The following is a 21,458-nucleotide window of genomic DNA, read 5'->3' on the forward strand; positions in this document are numbered from 1 at the left end:
TTGATTAAACAAGACGAACCCCAGCCCCCCTCCCAACTTACCAAGTTTTTGTTGCTATTTTTGCATTGAATAAAATTGGTTTTCCATCAATCGTAATAAATTAGTCAACCACAATCGTTTAATTGTTCGTAAAATTAACGCTTTTACACACACACATTGGCGAGTTCTTACACATTGCATAACAAAAAAATTGTTCACTCTTTACTAAAATAGTTAAAATAATTTAAACAACACAAACAAATACGAGTAATGAATATATATATATATATATATAGAGAAAGAGCGGAAAATGGGTATAACTTTCAGCTCATTGTTCGAAAAATTCCTACTCGAAAAGTCGATTTCAGTACATCATTTAGATATTTGTTAAGTATATGTATATATATGTATATATAGATAGATTATTCGGTATATAGACCTAGTTAGCTACTAGTTAGAGCCACTACAGTACGTGTGCATAGAGGGTGACCAAGTTTTAGATTTAGGCAAACTACGAGTAACTCAAAACCTCCCTTAAAAAATTAATATGTACAGTTATTAACACAAAACTAACGTTAAACGCTCGTTAATTAATGCTGCCATCCGGTTTCTCCTTTGGATTTTGATATATCTATATCTAGTTATATATCTCTATCTCACGGATATTCCATTGATGGTTATAACATTACTGGCCACCGGCTCTGGTTCATAGACTTCGTCATTGGTCCGCATCTCGTAGGGAGCATCGTAGAATTGCTCGTTTGGTATTTGATCGTAAATGTTTTCTGTAAAAAACAGTTTGATATAAGTAAGATTTTCTTAAAATATATATATCAATTTAAAGATAAATAATATTACATCAAATTCCCATAATTTATATATCAATAAGTCATCAAATAATTAAGTAAATCTGCAAGCTTAAGGATACATTTTCTAAATCATTTTTAAAATACTTTTTAATACCTTAATCATGTAAGACTGATATCTATGTAATAGTTTTTCTTGATATCTTTGAGGTCAAAAAATCATTAAAAAGATTATTTTATCATTTGAGTCTATTTTTAATGCCATTTTGATAAGATAAATTTTATTTTAATTGATTTTCTTATCATTTTTCGTTATCAAAAGGTCAAAAGATATAGAAATAATCATTTTAAAGTTTCCAACATATCAAATTACTTTCAAACTCAAATGAAAACCCATCAAAGCAGATAACCCATGAGGCTTTCTCCTTAATTTTACTTACCCGACCGATTGTTGTTCAGTCTTTCACCATTCCCAGTTGCATCTGGATTACCGCCGGCATTGTTACGTCCGCCGGCTCCTCCGTGAAACGTGTTGAACGTCGCTGACGGATTGTTGTCCATGTGCATCCGATTGTTGGCCTCCAGCGTGGAATATGACATAACGGCGGCATTACGTTCGTCCTTTGTCTCTGCCGCCTGGACATTTTCCGTGTTTTTCACAGGTCTTGCCTTATTCCGATATAGGAAAATCAATCCAAAGATCACTAACAGAGCCACAATTACAGTGGCACCAATGCCCACGCCAGTTCCCAGCTCTGAGGTCTCATGACCCTCCGTCGTGGACAATTCACAGCGTGGCTGCTTGCCACTCCAGGCTCCTTCCTCGGTGCACTTGCGCAGGTACTGACCAATTCGATTGTAGTTGGGAATACAGTGGTACTCGGCGGATCCGCCATACAACGTCGAGTCGTTGACCACAATCACCCGACCATTCTCAATGGCCAGTGGGCGTCCACAATCGACAGCTATAAAAAAAACAAGTTGCAAAATTAGTCATTGAATAATTTAAATGGTCTTTAAATTAAATAGCCTATACTTACGCCTGCAGGTGGGACTTTTGCCCGCCCATTTGCCATTTTTCTGACAGACACGCGTGTCATTGCCCATCATGATTCTGCCCTTGGAGCACTTAAAGGTGGCCACAGATCCCACGGCCCGAGGACCAGCCTCGACAATCAGATTCTCACTGATATTAGGCGTATCGCAGACGACCTCCACACATTCCGGTGTCTCGTGGCTCCAGTTTCCATGCTCCGTGCACAATCTCCGGGAGACTCCATTCAGCTTAAAGTTCACATTGCATTCGTAGAGGACAGCGGCTCCGTAATAGGTGGCATTGGTGGCGAGGACCACCTTGCCATTGTTGATGTTCTCGGGAGCTCCACACTCCACATCTAAAAGGGATAAGCACACTGAATCAATCTGTCAAGATGAGATTTTTATACCCCTATACGTACAGACACATTCTGGTATGGTTCCACTCCATTGTCCACTATCCGTGCAGGTGGCCAGTGCCTCGCCAACCATCTTATAGCCACGTTCGCATCGGTACTTAGCCAGGGCTCCAATTCTGAAAGTTAACAATGAGAATGGTAGATAGATATTCAGGAATAGAAGAATCTTCATCTTACTTATAAGTCTGAGCTGTATTCTGCGAAGATTCCGATGTCCGGATAAGAGTCCTTCCGTACATGCGATCATTGCCAGTTACGGACAACAGACTATGGGCAGCCAGTTTAGGTTCTGGACAGCGAATCTCTGTGAAAGATATATGATAATATAATGATGAACTGCATCTAGAATGGAAGATTAGAATGTATCCTCACCTTCACACTTGGGTGATGAATCACTCCAGACAGCTGATTCCAGACACTGGCGCTTCAGGACACCACTGAGCTTATGGGACTGGGAACAGCTGAATACCACTTCGGATCCCACATAGGTGGTGTTGGTCAGGTACTTGTGACTGCCATAGGGAATGGGCAGGATCTGGCCACAGTCGATATCTGTTTGGTTAAAGGAAATGTAAAATATATTAGTTTAAGTTTATATCATCGTACTCTTCATATTCATGATAGAACATCTAGGACATGGAAGTATACATATACTCCACCCCAAAGACTTACATTCACAGTAAGGAGCATCAGCACTCCATTCCCCGCTGTCCAAGCACTCCAGCACTGGAGTACCATGCATGATATGTCCTGGATCGCAATTATACTGAATCTTTGAGTGGACATTATAGTCATATCCAATGACAAAGGAACCCGTTGGAACAGTAGGAGTTTCGCAGGTGACTAGTTCACAAACAGGCGCCTCGCCAGACCACTTTCCATCCCGGGTGCAAAAGAGCTCTGACTGGCCATCCAGCCAGTGATCCTCGTCGCATTCGTATTTAACCACAGAGTTTACTGTGGTGGTGCCATTTAAAAGGATTGCTATACCACGATTTGGTCGTGCCGGAGCTCCACAATCCACGAATCTACAAGAGGGAGTCTTGCTTGACCATTCACCACCAAGACCGCAGGAGATTATCTGAAAGGGGGGGCAATAGGAGGTTGCATTACATATTGGATTATAAAAGTAAAGGATTGCTTAACTTACCGCCTCTCCAACTAGCACATATCCTGGTTCACAAACATATGTGGCCGTCGATCCAGCTCTCTTATCATTAAACCGGACATTGCCTCCATTAATTGGCTGAGGATCTGGACACCAGTCCACTAGACATTCCGGTTGCTTACCACTCCATCCGTCCACTGCACATGTCCGGTTTTCATTGCCAATCAAAGTGTAATTCTCATGGCAACTATATGTGGCCACCACGCCAAAGCTTGTCCTGTCCTCCGACATATGAATGGATCCAAATTTCAGCTCCGGCAGACTGCCACAGTCCACGTCTAGGAAAAAAGTTGAAGGATTTTAAATCTTAGGTCTCTAAACCTTATGGTTATTTAACTTTGATCATTTGATCATTTTTTTTTTCGCCTTAACTATTGCATAAGATCGCTTACATTTGCACGTCGGCGATGAGCCGCTCCATGTACCATCGAGTCTGCACTCCCGTTCCGTCTGACCGAGCAGCGAATGGCCCTTGGGACAATTGTATTGGATTTTCTCGCCGAGAGTGAACTTTTTGCCCATGACAGTGGTATTTTGCTGGGCATCCGGTGAGCCGCAAGACAATGGAGCTGCCGGAAGAAAACAAAGAAGGTGAGCAACTGATGACACTGACTATATATATCGGAAGACCCACTGTGTTGACAGATGAAGTGCAAGTAGTCCAAATTGCAGCCCACGTCGTTCCATAGCCAATTTCGACCCCCATCGAGTACAACGCAATTCTGTTCACCATTGTAGTTATTCGGTTGATCCTTTCCCCAAGTTGGCTTCTGGACAACGTCACCTGGAATGGGTTACAAAAATGTCAATAATATTGAGGAAAAATCTGAAAAAATCTTTCATCTAAAATCTACGAGTATAGTATAATTATATATCATAAAGATCATATATGGTAGATAGACTTACCGGTAACCCATTTCCAAGTACGAGATGTAATGCCCGGCTCCTTTTGGGCACCAATCCAAACTAGCTGCGGCTTCAGTTCGCTCTTCCGGCGCTCCAGCTCGGACAAGATATATTGACTGGTGGCGCCACGAAAGTCGTGTACCAAGTCGCCCCCTATAATTAAATGGATATTGATCAGTTGGTATTTCCACAATCTAACCATAGAGTTGGGAACCCCCTCCTAATTCCGCATGGACAAAACTCACCTGTCTGCTTGCAAATGGCCTGCGCCTTGTCGAAGCTTTCTCCTTTTGTGATATGAAAGTCGTAGCAGGTTTTCGAGAATGTCGTTACCACGGTGTCCACACCGATTTTCGGACTCAAACAGCGATCCACGGAGAATTCATCGTTGGTGAAGGTCTCCACTTCGCAGAGACTCAAGCTGCCCTCGACTCCGACCAATTGAATGGCCACATATTGGCCAACCAAAGGACGGGCACAGGTGAATGTCTTGACAACGCCTTCATCTAGGGTTCCGGGATACCAGGCACACAGTGGATTCCTTTGCAGATCCGCACTGCTGTTACCCACTCGGATTTCAAGATCCTGCAGTGGCTGGTGGCCACAGCAGCCACGTGTGGTTATGCGGACAACGTGCACTGCCTGTGGGGTTAAGAGGTCAACGCGCCACCAGGGTGAGGGCTCCTTTTGCGTCTCAGAGCACTCCTGGCCATCGGGATTCTACGGAGAATGAAATAATTTTTATTTTTCAATCTATCTAAAAGGCCACTCAAAAACCTATCTTAGTCTCAAATAGCCAAATCAATATAATGAAAAATCAATCAACAATAACTAAAATCAATTTTGCTTCTATATATAGTAAATGACATATTGAAAAAAAGAAACAAAATATGCAAACAATTTCCACAACTTGTTTCAAGTCACATTGCGGAATGCACAGATTCATCATTAAACTTTTGGTAATAGTTGACAGCTTCTATGTTTTTTAGCCCAAAGTATTTGTTTAATTTTGTTTCGTCTTTGTTTCTAAAATGGGACATGAAAAAGAAACTACACAAACTACCTAAAACTGAATGCATAATTCGAATTCGATGAATAACAAACTGATACACCTTGACCTTTTAATTTTTGCACAAGAAAAAAAGACAATTTTAGCAAGAAAAAACGAAAATGTAGCTTAAATTATAAATCAATTTAAGAAGATTAAAGTGTAATTATATGCAGTGTTAAAAAAGGCTAATATATCTTCTTAGTTGACCAAATTTCTTAACCCACCTTATTTCCCGGCTTGCCATCATTCGCATAGTAAGCCGGACCGCTCCTGGTGTAGGAGCTCTGGTTGACCGGCTTGCGGTATGCCACATTGACACCACAGAAGGGTAGATCCCGTTCCCAGCCGGTCCGGACGTCACACTTGACCGACGCCGAGCCAAACAGCTCATAGCCAGCATCGCACTCGTAGTGCGCCTCCGTGATCTGGGAGTCCACGGTGACGGTTCGCACCTTGGCATTCAGCGGCACCGCCGGCGGACCGCAAACTGAAAACAATAAACAACACAAAAAAAAGTTATAATATATATAATAATGTGTGATGTATGATGTCTGTGCTGTGTATATATTATATATAATATGAAAGGCTTGAATCTTAAGCTCGAATATCTGCAACGACACTTAACGTTTGACGCAATCAAGTTTTTTTTATGAAGAAACTGGATTAGTTAAAAATATAACCAGAAAACTCTTTTAGTCATTTAAAAAAAAGTCAGCAATCTAATATTTTTTAAAATGTAAATGTTACTTATTGGAAAATTATTTAATAATTATAAAAGATTTTATCTAAAAATAGTTTAGGAGAATGCAAAAATGTCTATAAAAAGTTTCCTTCTATCAAACTGTCAGAAGAAACTGATGTATTCACTCACAAACCCAAGAAAAAGCATATTGACTCAATCAAAAAATGTTTGTGATTGATCTTTATAGAAGATTAAGAACAAACATTAAGACAAAAATGATTGAGCAAATGCTAGGAACTCTAACAAAAATTCCTAAAATTTGTACATCTTCTATATGTATGCTTTTTACGGAATTTTTAATGAACATTTTCTCAAGGAAAATACAAAATATGCTATATAAGTTATTTATTGACTTAAGAGTATATTTCTTTAAAAATTCCTAACCTTTTAAAGAATATTTTTAAACAATTATTCACACAAATACTAATTATTGAAGCTTTTAAGCATCTTTTCCTATCTCTGAAAACTAAAATATAAAAGAGACTTCCCTACACTCTTTAAAAATAAGTTTGTAAATACAAAAAAAAACTGTCTCAATCAGCGGTTTAAAAATAAACCAGTTAAAGTTGCCTCCTAAACGATTCCTTATATAGTAGGACGCCAAAAATCTTGTCTCTTTGTGGTTGGTTTTCTTCTGCGTGGGTATTTTTTTTCTTTTCTTTTCTTTTTGGTGGGATCTCTCACCTTTGTTCTCCAACCGTTCCCCTGACCCATGCAAGAAAATTGTTTAATTTTATAAACGAACAATTTGAGCTTAAGAACTTGTGAAAAGTTTAAGTTTTTCCAGTTCCCATGATAAATATGCAAAGGCCTAAAAAATGCAATGTTCTCAGAATTGTTTTGCCTACCAAATAGTGAGCATAAATTATTCGCAATGAAAAAAGGCTACATAGTTAGGTTATTTTTGGGCCTGCCTGAGTAATTTCATTAAGAATAAATGAGGCAATTAGTGGCCAAAGTAGCGCGAAATGGTTTTGCAAACATGTCTCTTTCTGTTTGTTAGCCAAGTTAAAGGGCAAGAGACAAAAGCGATGGCTGGTCTCTCCAAGGAGAACACAGCTTTTCGAGGCGAAAAGTGGTTACGAAATGCGGAGTTGGCCTAGTTACAGGTTTTCTGTATTTGTTGAGCATTGTTTTTTTTTTTTTTTTGGGTTATAAATGCTTACAAAAAGTTGATAAAATCCAAGGAGTTTAATTTATATTTTCATAACATTTTTTAATAATTATTATTAGCAATAATCATTGATAATTCCACCCAAGTACCCTAAAAACCTAAACTAGAAATCAAATTGGAGATGCGTTGGCTTAGATCGATATTTTCTGCATATATACACATATATTTCCAGATCGGGATTGTCTTGAAAAACTAAGCCATCAATATTTCCAGCCTGCAGCTGTGTATTTTTGTTTTTTCTTTGCAAATTTTTGCAAATATTACGAAGAAAAAAAGAGAAACAGCTGCGCTAGCTGCCTCGATGATGTTATTTTTTCCCAACAGCCAAAAAGCCGTTATTGTTATGAGTTTTGAATCGCATTCATCCGGTTTTACTGGTGTCAATGATCTTCCTACACACTCCCAACCATCCCCCATCCTCCAAAGAAAAAGGTAAATTACTGGGTAGGGCGTGGATCAGGCAACAGATCACCAAATAAAGGAAACTTTTTTAATTCAGGTTATAGACGACATTTTTTTTTGTTTTTTGGAAAAAGAACCCTCTAGGAGGATGCCTGAAGTTGTTTAAAAAACAGTGGTTAAAGAGTAGTTAAAGTTGTGGAAAATATAAAATAAAATAATTACTTACATATTATATTAAGTAGGTTGTAGAGATATCGGAGAAATATTATTATATTATTGTATAGTTTTTCTTAAGAAAGTTATCATGATTTTTCAGTTAGATAAACTCGTAAAGTTAGGCACTTTCTGTTTTACGATAAAGTATACACTTTTTTTTAACATTTAACATTTATTTTTAAATATTTTCAAGATAAAAGCGTTTAAAAATGTTAAGAAAAGTTTAAATTTAAGATTGGTATTTAGCAAATAAGCTTAGTAAATCATAAAACTATATTTCCCAAAGGTCGTTAGAGATGAATAATTTCATTTGGCACACAATTTACTTTATGATCTTTTTAATTCGTTTTTAATATCAAAAAATCCACTGTGCATTGATTCGAATCTTGCGTTTTTACAATATATTTTGTGGTCCGTTGTTGATTTCTGACCTTCAAAACAAAAAAACTGAAGTCAAGGGGGAATTGCCGTCGTTCAAAGACCTCAAAAAGAAATTGTTTCAAAATAAGTAATTTAAAATATATGAAACCCAAGGGAAAACTTTATAAATGAGTTGAAGAACAACATCAGATAACAGACATAAATCTAATAACATTCCAAAGAAAATATTAATAGCAATAAAAAGTATATAAATTTTTAACATATTTTCATACTTAACTTTCATATTGCAAAAAAAAAGCCCTACCAACATTCATAGGCCACATAAAAATAACCAAATATGACTATAAAAAAGCAAACATTATTGAATATTTAGCCGGCATTAGAAAGGTGGCCCAATTGGCATGATGTGACAACATCGGGAGTCGATCATCACCAAAGGAAATTGTAATTTAAGGCACGTAAGTGGGCGCAATACCTACAATATATACAAATACATAGTAGGTACCTGTAACTGTTAGCCGTATAGTAAATCTACAAACGGTGAAATGTACAAACGCAATCACGTATTGCAAGACTTTTAACCAGCGCGGACGACAAAGACGGCAACGTGAACTTGTGAAACTTTTGAAATAAGAATGTCACAAGCAAAGTGGCTTCCTCAAGACGAGGCAATATATATATATATATATCTGTATGTATGTATATATATATATGTCCAATGGCCAAGACTTGTACATACACAAACAACAAACAACAGCCGCAGAAGTCGTTCAACCACTGAACTGGGAAACTCTGAAGCTCAGAGCCGCAGAGACTCAGAGTCTTGGAAACTTTCACTGCTTCCACTCCATCCAGCTGGCTGTCCATTTCTTCTTGCCCCTTCCTCCATCGTTTTGACCCAAAAGAGTTAGCCCCATTTTTATTCCCTTCGAGACAAGACAAAAACAGGTCACAAGGCAATTTATGTTTTATGGTTATTTGCTGTTGCCGCTGAGAAGTATTTGTCAAGACATTGCCTGCATTTTATGCTTTTCAACTATTTCAAGTACTTTTTTTTTTACTATTATAATAGAATTAGAATTAGAATGGTAATAGTTGGTTTTAAGTTGGATATCTTTCCTCTACTTTAACTCATTATTGCTCTTTTTACAAGAACTAATTTGGTATTCAAGCGTTGTTCGTGATTTTAAGTTCTTAAACATACAAGAAAATCCCATTAAATATTTAAAGTGCTTAAGGAGCTACTTTGTAACTTTAAATTCGATTAAATATTCTTAGAAGTCTTTGTTTAGAAAGGCTTACGTATTTTTATCATTTTATATTTTTCATTCTTACATTTTATTTGATGTTTTTGTTTAATTTCAAACTGTTATTGGTTGAAAAATAAATATGAAATCAATGTTTATTTTTGTTTTAAGATTCTGACAACCATAAAGCCCTTTTACAAAGATAAAATTAATGATATTTTGGAATAAATTATACAAATCTTTATGAATATATAGATAATTTATAACATTTTAGAACAGATTTAATAAATCTTCATTGAAATTGCCAAAAATTTTAACAAAAGAAAGTTTATTTAAAAGCTTGTCATTAGAATCTTAAAACATTTCTCAAGCAGTACAGCATTTATGGCTTACAAAGGCAATCTTTGAAGTTTAACTTTAACACCATGTTGATAAACACTTCTGTTTAAATATAGAACAAAGAGTTATTTATCTAACACAATATAGTATATATACTTAGTACAAAGCTAATCGTTTGACTAACTAAAGAGCTTTAAACGACAAAGCAACTGCACTTTTTCAAAGCATCTGTTACTTTCCCAAGCCCCAACGAAGAATGACTTGGGCAAACGAATTGAGAAATTCTCAGCAACGTGGTGACCCCATTTAAAGGTGATAATTGGAAAATAGAGTGAGTGCATGAACGGATTGTAAAGATGTATAATATAATGGGGTCAATACTACTAACTGACTGGATAGATGGTTGAACTTACTTTGGCAATTTCCAGCTGTGCATAGAGCCAACAGCATCAGCGGCATAATGAGGTTCATTGCATTTGGAGAAGTCATGGCTCTTTGAAAAGCCAACCGAGTGCGGTTGCGATGGGATGTGGCAGTGGATGTGGATGCTGATGTTGATGTTTTCAACAATATGTTGCAGTAAAACATTGTTTGCTGTTGCCAGCTGTTAATGTTTTTTTTTTTTTTTTTAATTTGAATTTGAATTTGAATTTTCCTGATGCCGCGTTTCCGATGCTGCAAATGCGCCTGATGATGATGCTGTTGGTTGTTGTTGTTGTTGTTGTTGTTGTTGATTATAATGCCGTTGGCTTTGGCTACTGATTAGCTTTAGCTTTAGCTTTGGCTTTTGCCTTATGTATTGTAATAATGTTGTTTGTGTTTTTGTTGTGGCATCACCGACGATTAATTTATGCATACACTTGTGTCGATTATTTATATTTATATTTTTTAAAAGATATGGCGTGAGCGATCGTGCTGCGTTCATTAAGGTTTCACTTTGCATTCACACTGAATTTCCACAGGCTAATTATGATGTATATCTATATCTAAACATAAAGATATATATATATTACTGCATATTGGGATAATGCATAAAACCCAGGCTCATTGTAATAATCGTGAAAATTACAGGTTGCGGGTTATTGACTCCTCCCTCACCTGTCAAGCGGTACCAAACCGCTTTCCTAAGTTCCCATATCTATAGTTTATCTATCTATCATATACATATATATATATATCTTGTCTTTCTGTCTGACCGCTCGTTTCGATTCAGTTCCATTCGATTGCTTCGATTGAAAAAGTAAAAGTAAACTTTAAATGGCTTCCCTTTTTGGTGTTGCCCATGCTACGGCATGAATAATCGAAAGAATAAGCAGATATACATATATACTACTATAGCCTGAGGGCGAGTGTTGTTGCTTTCAAGGTTGCTAACCACTGTGACCCATGTTTATCTACTACCCTAGTCTACAGATCGGACAGAGAACCTCGTTTTCACTAAGCCCGCGGGGGTAGCTTGGAACTTTAAAAGTTAAAACTTGAAATCCAAATCATAAGCAACTTTCATTAGAGCGCTCGTATATATACCATATATATATATATATATCTTTCACTAATTATCGGCTACTGGCGGCTGGCGTTGATAGCCTCTGGTGGAGAGTTAGGAAAGTTTCGGATCGAATCGATCTTGGCTTAGGCACTCTAATTCGATATCGTTGGTGCTAATTTGAACCGTCTCCCTGTGTCTGTGTGTGAAAGTACACCACGGCCTGTGTTGATGGCAAACTAAAAAAAAAAATAATAAAAAAAAAAACAATATTCGGGCCGCACTAACACTGACACTCGATTATAAGAAACGTTCCCGATTTTATTTGCATATATACACAGATCGTGAACAGCTAACATTCATATATGAGCATGATTCAATATGACCGGATTTAGCTATGTTTTTGTTGTTGTTGTTTGCTGTTGTCTGGTCTGCTCTGGGTGGGAGCTGTAAACTCACTCAATCTCTGACCAGTTCACACACAAAATATACTTATAAAAAAAAAAATACAAAACCACTAAAACAAAAATATATACAAAAAATAAAAACCACACACAGGAAAAAAAAAACATAGAGAGCGCGCTTGCACCTTCTTGGTTCGCCGAAGAAAATGGGAAAAATTAATGGCGGCTACCTATGAACGTGAACTTATTTCTCGTTTTTTTTTTTGTTGTTGTTGTTGGTTTTTATTTCTTTTTTTTTTGCTAGCGACCTGGCTGCATTTGCACGAGTTAACAACGCTGCGGCTGCTGCTGCTACTGCTGCAACGGCGAAACAAAAACCCGCCGCTTTCCGATCCGAACTCCCAGCACGTCTGCTTGGAATGAAAGTTGACTTATAACTGGTTTTAATGTCCCACAGAAGTTCGCAACGAACCATACTCCAAAAACTGTATAATGTATCATGTACACTCGTATGCCAAGCCGAGCCGAGCCGTTCCGATCCAGCCCGATCCGAACCGATCCGAGCTGCGTCGAGTTAAGCTCGGCACTACCGCGCATGTGCAGCGGCGAGCGCATGAACCGACTCGTCGTAGGAACCACAGGACAGTGGGACAAAACATTACGTATACTTAATATATCTTGAAAGATTATAAGACTTTGTTAGGGCAGCAGTAGTTATTAAATATTAGCTTTAAAAGGCTTGATAAGGAATATTTTGATGATTTGAGAATTTTATGGTTATCCGTAAGCCTTATCTATGGTTAAAGTAAGCCTTATTGAACGGTAAGGCTCATTTTAATACTATAAGATTTTTAGTTTCTGCCAAGAATGGCAGCGCCTTGCCCATTGTCCATCGTCACCAACATAAGGTTGATTGGTCGGTTGCCGGTTGCTTGCTTGGCTGACCGATCGCCTTTTACACTCCACAAACAAGCAATTTGAAAATTTACGATTTTCCCAATATTGTTTATAAAAAATGACGAATAATTTTAGATAATATTTTCCCCGGTTCTTGTTAAGCTAAAGTGTATACAGTTAGCAAGCTTAGCAACTGCTCCCACACTTTGCTTATCACTCAGATCCGAAAGTGAACTTTACAGTTATTAGCTCTTAAACGGGTTCTCAGCTGAAAGTTATTTAATTGTTTTGAAACAGGAAAAAAATGATATTTGTATTTTATTTGCATTTTTTGTTGTTACATTGTTGGGAGAGGCCACACCCAAGAGATTTGGTTCTTAAAACTAAACTTTAAGCAGGTCAGAAAATGTTAACTACGAAAGAAATATTCTAAGATCCTTCAATAATATTTTAACAATATATCAAAAAACCTTTTCTGTGATAAGCTATCTTTTTAAAAGGTGTAATAACTTCTTAATTCACTTTTCAAAGTTACAAAACTATTTCAAAATTACTGAAATCTATGCTTTTTGGTTTGCATTTTTCTTAATTTATAAATAATATTAAAGCTAATATTACTTTTTCCAAGTGTATTAGCCTTATTTACCGCTCGACGAATGGCGGTCGGTAGTTCGGTTTGTTTTCGCTGGTCGCTTGGCTGTCTGTCATGGTGGCGTTGTTGCCGACGCGAAATACAATATGCGCAATCGCAGAGCTTTACACAATTCGCTTGAGAGTCGGTTCAAGACATCATCCATATATACCACTAACTCTGCATCTGCCCTCTGCGGAAGTTTAGCCAATCTATTAAGGGTCCCTTATATAACCATATGTTTAAGGTTCCCCTCTTAAAGGATATCTCAAGAATGAATGGGTTTAAACTACATATGAGAGGTTTTATATTTCGAAATAGTAACTTTTCCTTGGCTTAAGTCGAAAGACAATCGTATTAAGCTACATTGAAAATGGTCTGCTGAACATGTGTATAGTATCTATATATGAATATATATGTATAAACAAAGGTCTATAAAGTCGGAGCAAAATGATACCGCCAAAATAGCTATACTATATACTATAAAAAACTGGTGTAAATTTTGCAATTAGCGGGGGCGAAAGGCGCGTGATTAATATCAAAAACAAACTTGATCTTAGCATTTCAAAAGCTTTGCTAGCGAATTATATTTTTAGATGAGGGACGTTGACTAAAAATATTAAAGTATAAGTCTTTCATAGATATAGTATATTAAAATATATACAATATTTGTTAATGTCAATAATAAATTAGGAAAAAACTTCAGACTTTCATAAGAAATTTCAATATTAAGAAATTTCAACTTTTTAGAATAAAATGGATATTTAGAAGCAGTTAAATCCTAACTTAAACTACTACAAATCAGAAACATCTTCAAGTACTATCATTTTACATGGATATATCAATATATTTCGTAAATTTAAGGGTATTACACTTTAGGCTATCCAATTTAAACTACTTTCAAGTGTTTTTTCTGTAATTAGACTGGCTAGTTGGTTCCCAAACAGAGCAACCAAAAGGTAAATAAGTAAGCCTAAAAACCCGTACTAAAACTGGATCGCAATAAGAGTCATGTTCTATTTAATGCCAATAATTGGCATGGCCAGCCAAGTCCTCAACTGTGGCCAATAGTACATGTTGAAAAGGTAATAAACGGAATTTCCGATTATATTTCTATAGTTGTCCTAATTCCAGGTTCAATGACTATAGACATTTGGCCAATTGATTGGCTAAAATTTCCAAAAAGAAAAAAACTGTAAAAATGACCGAAAGTCGCCGGAAAAGAAAACTCAAAATTTCTCAGCTCTTTTTCTATAGTGAGAAGCGGGACTTTTGGTTATAAACTTTATATTGTCATCGATATACATTCTCAATTCATGATTGCGCATGATTGACAATTTATTATTCCGCAATATTTCGCAAAAAGTGCATTAGACCGTTGACCAGGCTTTGTCGTCATCTTCATAGCCTCCATCGTCAAAACAGTCGCCTAGTTTTTCCCATCTGACGTCAGTTTATGGTCTTTTGAGCCAACTTCATTGCAATGCTTCAGTTGGCAAATGTGATTTAACATTTTTACTTATGATATAACTGAATTAACTGCTAAATGAAAAGACAACTAAACAAAAACAAAAACAAAACAAAAAAACAATTGAAATCGAGGGCTAAGAAAGAGTGACCAGCGAGAAACAAGAAAGGCATACTAACTATACTTATTACACATTTTAAAATCCAACGACTTGGCTTAGTTAGTCGTCTTGCTAACTTGAACAAGAGCTTTTTATTACTGAACAATCCATACTTAAAGCTTGGAACTGGGCCATAAAAAGCTTGCGAATATCAGTTGAGATATATGCAAATCTCTTTTTAATACCCAATTTAAAATGTGGGCTGTAATCAATCACTATCTCTATAATTAAACATTCTTTCAATGTTAGTATTAAATTCCAATTTTAAAAGATATTTTGAAACAATGGAAGTGATTATTTTAATTATTACTTTGCCATTAAATGTTTAGTTTAATATATAGTTCAGGATACAAATTTTATTTGTTATTAAATGAAATCAATTAAATTGAATTATTTGGCTTACTTAGTAGTTTTTTAAACCCTATAGAAAGAAGTTTTTACAAATGCAAATTAAATTTACTTATGGGTTTAGCTCTAATTTTTATATAGATATTTTTTGGGATATCTGGGAGAATTTTCCAATGCCAGAAAGAAACCCAAATTATAAATTTCAACAATTCATTAAACTTAAACGTTTTCCATTTATTATTTATTATACATTATTAGTTAGTAAACATAATGAAAACCTTTTTCAATATATCTAATGTTAATCTCTTTTTAAAAAAGAGCTACATATATTGCTAATAAAATGCTTGAAATATATTGTTTAATCCACAAAGCTAACAAGAAACAAATGTTTAAAAAGCATCTGTTATTTTTTCACACCAAAAACCCTTACCAACTTTTAACCTTGGCAAGATAATGCCTTCCACAATATCATAATATTTGTTATTGTTACGACGCTCTCACGGATCGCAGCTTGAGTTTTTATCTACGAGAGAGCAAGCGACCGTGGCAGCGGCTGAGAAAGCGTCAGAGAGTAATGCAGCGGCTGGTTAAACGTGAGAGAGGTATAGGTGCATACGCGGAGAGAGCGCCAGTGAGTGGCTAAGCAAGACCGCGGTGCAGTGAGAGTACCTGTGCATATACACGTATATCATCTCAGCTACCTGAGAGTGCCAGAGCGTAAGAGCACGCATCAGTGGAAATGGCTCGCTCCCAAGCTCTCGATCGGCGTTGACGTGGTAGGGAGAATTAATTTTCAGTCTGTGTTCGCCTCTCGGCGCGTTCGGTAGCATATACGGACGGCGGAAGAATTTTGTTTTCATTTTTTGTATACGTTTTTTCGGTTCGATATTGTTTTGATTTCGGGTATAGTTGTTTCCTGTGCTGCTCTCGGTTCTTTTTAACTCAGCTTTCCATCGGAATCGATTGCGACTTTCGTTTTTTTTTTTTTTTTTTTTTTCAGTTTTCTGTTGGTATGAGCTTGCTCTTTATAAAGTTGTAAAGTGTTTTTAGCAAGCGTTTGTTTATTTTTATTTGTTTTTTTGCCCACGAGGCCGACTTTTTAAATAGATCAAAAGAAGTATTTGGCAATCAGTGATTTTTATTGTACAACAAATGGATATATATGGATATATACATATATATACCAATGACTATGTTCAACGGCCCGTAACAGAACCCTCAATTTAGTAAAATTCCATCAACCTGACAAACCCAACAACAACAACAACAACAAAAGCCCAAAGGCGGAGTTACTTTGGCCGTTCTCTGGAATTTGTGAATAACTATTTTCCACTCCGCTCACTCTCGCATCATTGGATGCCAACGACCTATTGAAAAACCGGATAAATCCATGAAACCGGAATAAGTGACTAATCTGGAATATAGGTTTCCGCCAGTTGTCCTTCTTTTAACTTTTTTTTCTTTTTTTATTGATTTTCTTTAACTAGAAAGTGTTGTTGTCTTAAAGGTTACTAAAGTAATGAAAAGAAAAAGAAGCTGTATTAAATATTTGCCTAGCTTAATAGAGATCTGTGATTGAATTTAAAGTCAAAGCTATTAAAGTAATCAACACTTGCCAGGCTATATTAACTTATATTTCCCTATATAATTACATTAAATTAGCATGCAATATTTTAAGTAAAGCTTAACTAATCTATATTATTTGATTATATAAATGTTCTCATATATTTGCCTTAATTTTCATTATTTAGCGAATGCAGCCGAAAGGAATATGCCCTTAGCACCTGGTGCAGTTTTTACGCCTGGTTTAATCCTACTTCCGGAATGCCCATCTAGCCAGGTGATTAGGCAGTCATGCCAGTGCAACCAGTCCGTCCCGTGAGCACCTACGACAATTTGGGCGGCTCCCAGTCGAGGAACCAGGAATCATCCATAATGTACGACGCGGAACTGGAAACGGAATTAGAACTCAATGGGACCGGCACCAGTCATAGTATAGCCGCTGTGAAAGCAGCTCTAAACGATGCCAAGTCGAAATTCTTTGGGATCAACAACTATGAGTCACCGGTGATCAATAAGAACGCTCAGGTGACGATTGCCAAGCCGGAGCCCAAGTACCAGAATGTACCGCAACGTGATGAACTACCGGTAGTTGCTCCAATTCCAGTTCCAGATCCTGTCACATCACATCCTCCTCCTGCAGCTGCTTCTGTGGATCCAAGTAGAGCACTTCGTTATGCCACCACCTACGAACAGATTCCCCTCAGCGACATGGAAACTCCACAGGCGTCGCAGGTGTGTAGATTACTCATTTCAAATCCAAGATAATATCAAATTCGAATAACTCACTAATTCCATCTCTCGACTCGTAACCAAAAAAGGCCGTCTACATGAGCACCACGGTTCCGCAGAACATGAAAGGCATGAAGATCGCCGGACGACATACGCCAACCCGAAATAGTTTGCGGCACAGCCGGATGATTGTTGTCAATCATAAAAACCACGACAGTAAGTTCACTCAATCTCTGTGCTAAGAAAGACAAATGATGTGTGGGTGTGACTTTCGGGCATCATTAATTTTGTAAATATACTTTTCAATTTCAATTACTCAAAAGTTATGTCGGTAATGAAAAATGGTGGGAACTTCCTGAAACTTCATTGTTGTTAAGTTTTAATAGTTATTTTTCCAGTTTTCTAAGTGCGAGTTCTGTGATCTAAGGTTTACCTTTAATTAATAATGATTATTTTGTAATATTTTCTTCTAGGTCTCCAAGCAACCAGAAACCTGAATATTTCCCGGCAACTCCTAATTATGCAATTAGCTGTTGGCCTAATGATAGTTGGTCTAGCCGCTTGGATACTTATTCTAGCGCCAAATGCATCGATACTAATCAATCCCTACTTAAGTGGACTGTCGGTAAGTCTAATATATTATTTCATATTATATTTTCATATTGAGTAATTTATGTTAACCTTTTCAGTTGCTGTTGGCTAGTATTGCTGGTCTGATACTGCTGCGAAAGGATCACAAGATCACGGATCACAGACCACCAAACAGTTGCTATAAGGTATTGCTGGCCGAGTCCTATGTATTCACCGGCCTGGCATTGATCTTCTGCTGTTTGGCCCTGGTCTGTGCGGCAATTGAATTCGCAGAGCTCATCTCAGCCACAGATGGAGACTGCGAACCGACATCCAGTACGCTTTTGAGCTATCACAATTGCACCTGCTTTTCGACAGGCGAGGCAGTGACCTCCACCGAGGTACCAACTGCATTGACTGCTGTCCAGGAGCCAACGCAGTAAGTTCTATATTTAAAAATATCCTATAAATATCATATTAAAAAGCAATCCTTTCTTCAGAAGCGACAGATGTGAAAAGCTGCGAATCGAATGGAAGTATCTGTTGGCCTTTTCGATGGCACTCAACACTCTGGGCATTGTTGCAACATTCTTATATATAACGCTATTTATTTGTTGCCACCGCAACAGGGAACATTTTTACACGTCTGTTTAAGGGAGTTTTTACACACACACTTAGGCTTTTACTTAAATTATACACATGACTTAAATTATGCTTAGTAACTGATACAAATTAAAAATAAATTATTTATTAATATTAATACCATCTGAATGTGCATTTAACATTGTTATGTTATGCATTTAAAACTAAATAGTGGTATTTTTAATATAATTTAAAGAATTTTAGTTATTATCTAAATTTAGAGCAGAATATTAAACTTTATACTAATTTCCTTCAAAATAATAAGATATATCCTATATCTTTGAGCAGTAAACATTGAATTAACTAAAATTTCAAAAAAAATAATATGTTCCCTTAAAACAAAAGTAATACTTTATATAATACTATCTTTGCTACCACCTTTGGTATACTTTGAGATCAGAAAAGATCAGCCTTTTAAAAGCCACTAACTCCTCCTGGTTTCCGGAAATCCGTGTTTGCCCAGATGGTGTCATTATGTTGGGTGATTCCGCAGATTACAGATCCACGGTTTTCATATCGCTCGCACCGATGTCCCTTGTCCTCCAAGCTCTTTACATAACTCTGAAGTAATCCATATTCATAGAGCAGGACATTGGGCAACATTTGATGATGGATGCGATTGGCATCAATGGCTGTTTTGATATTTGCCCTTTGCCAAAGGATCCGTACAAGAAGTGGAGCAAGGGAAGAGATTATTTTGGTACCGCCAGCGGCACCCACAACCAAACGAACTTTCCCGGAAGATCGTTCTGTGACTATCACTGGACTCATCGAGGACATGGGACGGGCAGCTGGAGCTACACCATTTGTACCAGGGACAAAGGGCAGATCAAAGTAGTTCTTCAGCTGCTCAATGGAAAAGTCCGACATGGCATTATTGAAGATAACACCGGTGCGTCTCCCAGTTCGTCCACTACCGAAGCTATGGGATAAAGAAAAGGTAAGTTTCTATATATTATAATGATAAGATTGGTTATTACTAGAAGTTAATAGAGCTGGTAACCGAAACGGCATCGTTTCCATGGAGTACTGAAGTGTGTGCAGTGCCATGCTCATCCCGAATCTGAATTCCAGAGGAAGCTCCATAGAACTCAGTGTTGTTGGAGGTCTGTGATGTATTAATTTGCTGGGCTATAGATTTGGCTAATTCCTGGCTAGTCAGGTTCATCAAAAGCTTTTAGAATGAAAGAAATTTTAAGGTTTATTCCAAATATAGTTTTGCCTTGATTTTTTGAATTAGAAAGAGATAGAGTAGTGCTCACCTCCTCGTCTGCTGCTTCATCCAACTGCCATCGCTTAACAAATCCAAACTTCATGGCCTCAACTATTAGATGAATCTCCCTGGGGCCCATGGTTCGAATTCTTGAGAAATCTCCTCGAAACTCCCTCAATATGTTCATGATGAAACCCAAAACATGACCACTACCCGGTGGAGGTGTTAAATGAAGATCATACTCATCCAGAGGGATTACTACCGCCTTAACCATCTTGGCATGGGCTTGAATTAGGTCTTCCCTAGTTATTGGACTGCCAGCATCCTTCAAATCGGCAAGCAAATCATCAGCAATTGATCCTCTATAGAAACTGAGTGGTCCTTCCTTTGCCAAACGATCGTAGGTATTGCACAACTTAGACGAGGGTCGAATGAGATGACCCAAAGGCCAGAAGCGACCAGAATCGGGATCAATAAACATCCGACGCAGGCCGGGATCGGCTTTAATCATATCCTCGTTGAGGATGAGGGCATCATACTGGTGTTTGTACAATCGGTAACCACGTCGGCACAGCTCCAAAGTGGGCAGCACCAGATCTTCCCACTTCAGTCGACCGAATCTCTGATGGGCCACCGCATATCCAGCTAATTCTGCGGGTACGGCAATTGACCAACCGGATTTCTTAAGCTCCTGTTCATCGCGAAAGAACGAGAAGTTCTGTGCCCTAAATATCAATGGAGCTATTTCCCTAGCCAAAATGCTATAGGATGTACGCTCCTTTTCCAAGTAGATGTTCATAACCATGCCACCACCGATTCCCATGCTCTGCATCCCAATGAGACCGTTGCAAATTAGAGCAGCCAATGCGGCATCCACCGCGCTGCCTCCTTTTTCCAGGACATTCCGGGCCATGTCACTGCAGACATCGCTATCGGAACAAATGGCCGCCCGGGAGAATTGGTGCAGCGGTGAATTGGATGGGGGCAGTGGATCCTCTGGATTTGGTGGTCTCCTTGGTGACCTCTTTGTGGCAGCTGTGTGTGAGTATTTAAGATATTTATAAGTTAGGAATTCATTTCTCCTTTAACTTACTTACCATTTTTAACCGGAAGGCGATACCAATAGACAGCCACCAGGAGAATAATCACCACAGATATTAAACTATTTAATCCTATCCTAAAGAACATCGTGAGCAACTATATTTCTATTGATTTCACGCCCATCTTCAAGACATCGAAGGCCAAATGTAAATATCCTTTTGATTTCAAAAAACACAGCTGTTTGCCTGTGAGGCCGTATTTTTTGAATTACGGTATATTTGAATATTGTGAAATCCTAACTTTGATCTAATGTAATTGCAATATTTGTCTGGCATAACAATTATTTTGTAGCTTAAAAAACTTCTAATTGATTTCTTTTTTCTATCTACAGTCTAGATTGGAGTTAAAGATTTTACTTGGCCGTAAACGAAAATATGAGCA

The 21,458-nt window shown here is 37.5% G+C and overlaps 3 protein-coding genes across 9 annotated transcripts; 1 reads left to right on the forward strand and 2 right to left on the reverse strand.

Moving 5' to 3' along the window:
- Positions 1–100: 100 nt before the first annotated feature.
- Positions 101–12,193, reverse strand: LOC108102938 (sushi, von Willebrand factor type A, EGF and pentraxin domain-containing protein 1). 5 transcript variants are annotated; one of them, XM_017208206.2, is made up of 15 exons: positions 12,064–12,193; positions 10,279–10,845; positions 5,589–5,851; positions 4,559–5,033; positions 4,314–4,466; positions 4,042–4,191; positions 3,800–3,976; positions 3,390–3,685; positions 2,912–3,320; positions 2,612–2,791; positions 2,417–2,543; positions 2,243–2,355; positions 1,826–2,179; positions 1,226–1,750; positions 101–764 (listed from the first exon to the last, which is right to left on the reverse strand). In XM_017208206.2, exons 2-15 carry the CDS (start codon positions 10,451–10,453, stop codon positions 631–633), a joined length of 3,531 nt encoding a protein of 1,176 aa, XP_017063695.1. In that variant the 5' UTR covers positions 10,454–10,845; positions 12,064–12,193; the 3' UTR covers positions 101–630. The 5 variants fall into 5 exon arrangements, with proteins under 5 accessions (XP_017063695.1, XP_017063693.1, XP_017063692.1 ...); XM_017208204.2 differs by having other exon boundaries at positions 10,279–10,851; XM_017208203.2 differs by having other exon boundaries at positions 10,279–10,851; positions 11,986–12,193.
- Positions 12,194–16,045: 3,852 nt separating this feature from the next.
- LOC108102945 lies at positions 16,046–19,083 on the forward strand. 3 transcript variants are annotated; one of them, XM_017208219.2, is made up of 6 exons: positions 16,046–16,269; positions 17,011–17,554; positions 17,641–17,767; positions 18,025–18,176; positions 18,241–18,560; positions 18,622–19,083. In XM_017208219.2, exons 2-6 carry the CDS (start codon positions 17,114–17,116, stop codon positions 18,773–18,775), a joined length of 1,194 nt encoding a protein of 397 aa, XP_017063708.1. In that variant the 5' UTR covers positions 16,046–16,269; positions 17,011–17,113; the 3' UTR covers positions 18,776–19,083. The 3 variants fall into 3 exon arrangements, with proteins under 3 accessions (XP_017063708.1, XP_017063707.1, XP_017063706.1); XM_017208218.2 differs by having other exon boundaries at positions 16,054–16,162; XM_017208217.2 differs by lacking the exon at positions 16,046–16,269 and adding an exon at positions 16,276–16,294.
- Positions 19,084–19,168: 85 nt separating this feature from the next.
- On the reverse strand, positions 19,169–21,448 carry LOC108102941 (glutathione hydrolase 1 proenzyme). Its single transcript, XM_017208210.2, has 4 exons — positions 21,074–21,448; positions 20,026–21,011; positions 19,744–19,937; positions 19,169–19,685 (listed from the first exon to the last, which is right to left on the reverse strand). Exons 1-4 carry the CDS (start codon positions 21,162–21,164, stop codon positions 19,178–19,180), a joined length of 1,779 nt encoding a protein of 592 aa, XP_017063699.1. The 5' UTR covers positions 21,165–21,448; the 3' UTR covers positions 19,169–19,177.
- Between the last annotated feature and the right edge of the window lie 10 nt (positions 21,449–21,458).

Source organism: Drosophila eugracilis, unplaced genomic scaffold (assembly GCF_018153835.1).
Source record: "Drosophila eugracilis isolate 14026-0451.02 unplaced genomic scaffold, ASM1815383v1 contig_2153, whole genome shotgun sequence".
In the NCBI taxonomy this organism is placed as follows: domain Eukaryota; kingdom Metazoa; phylum Arthropoda; class Insecta; order Diptera; family Drosophilidae; genus Drosophila; species Drosophila eugracilis.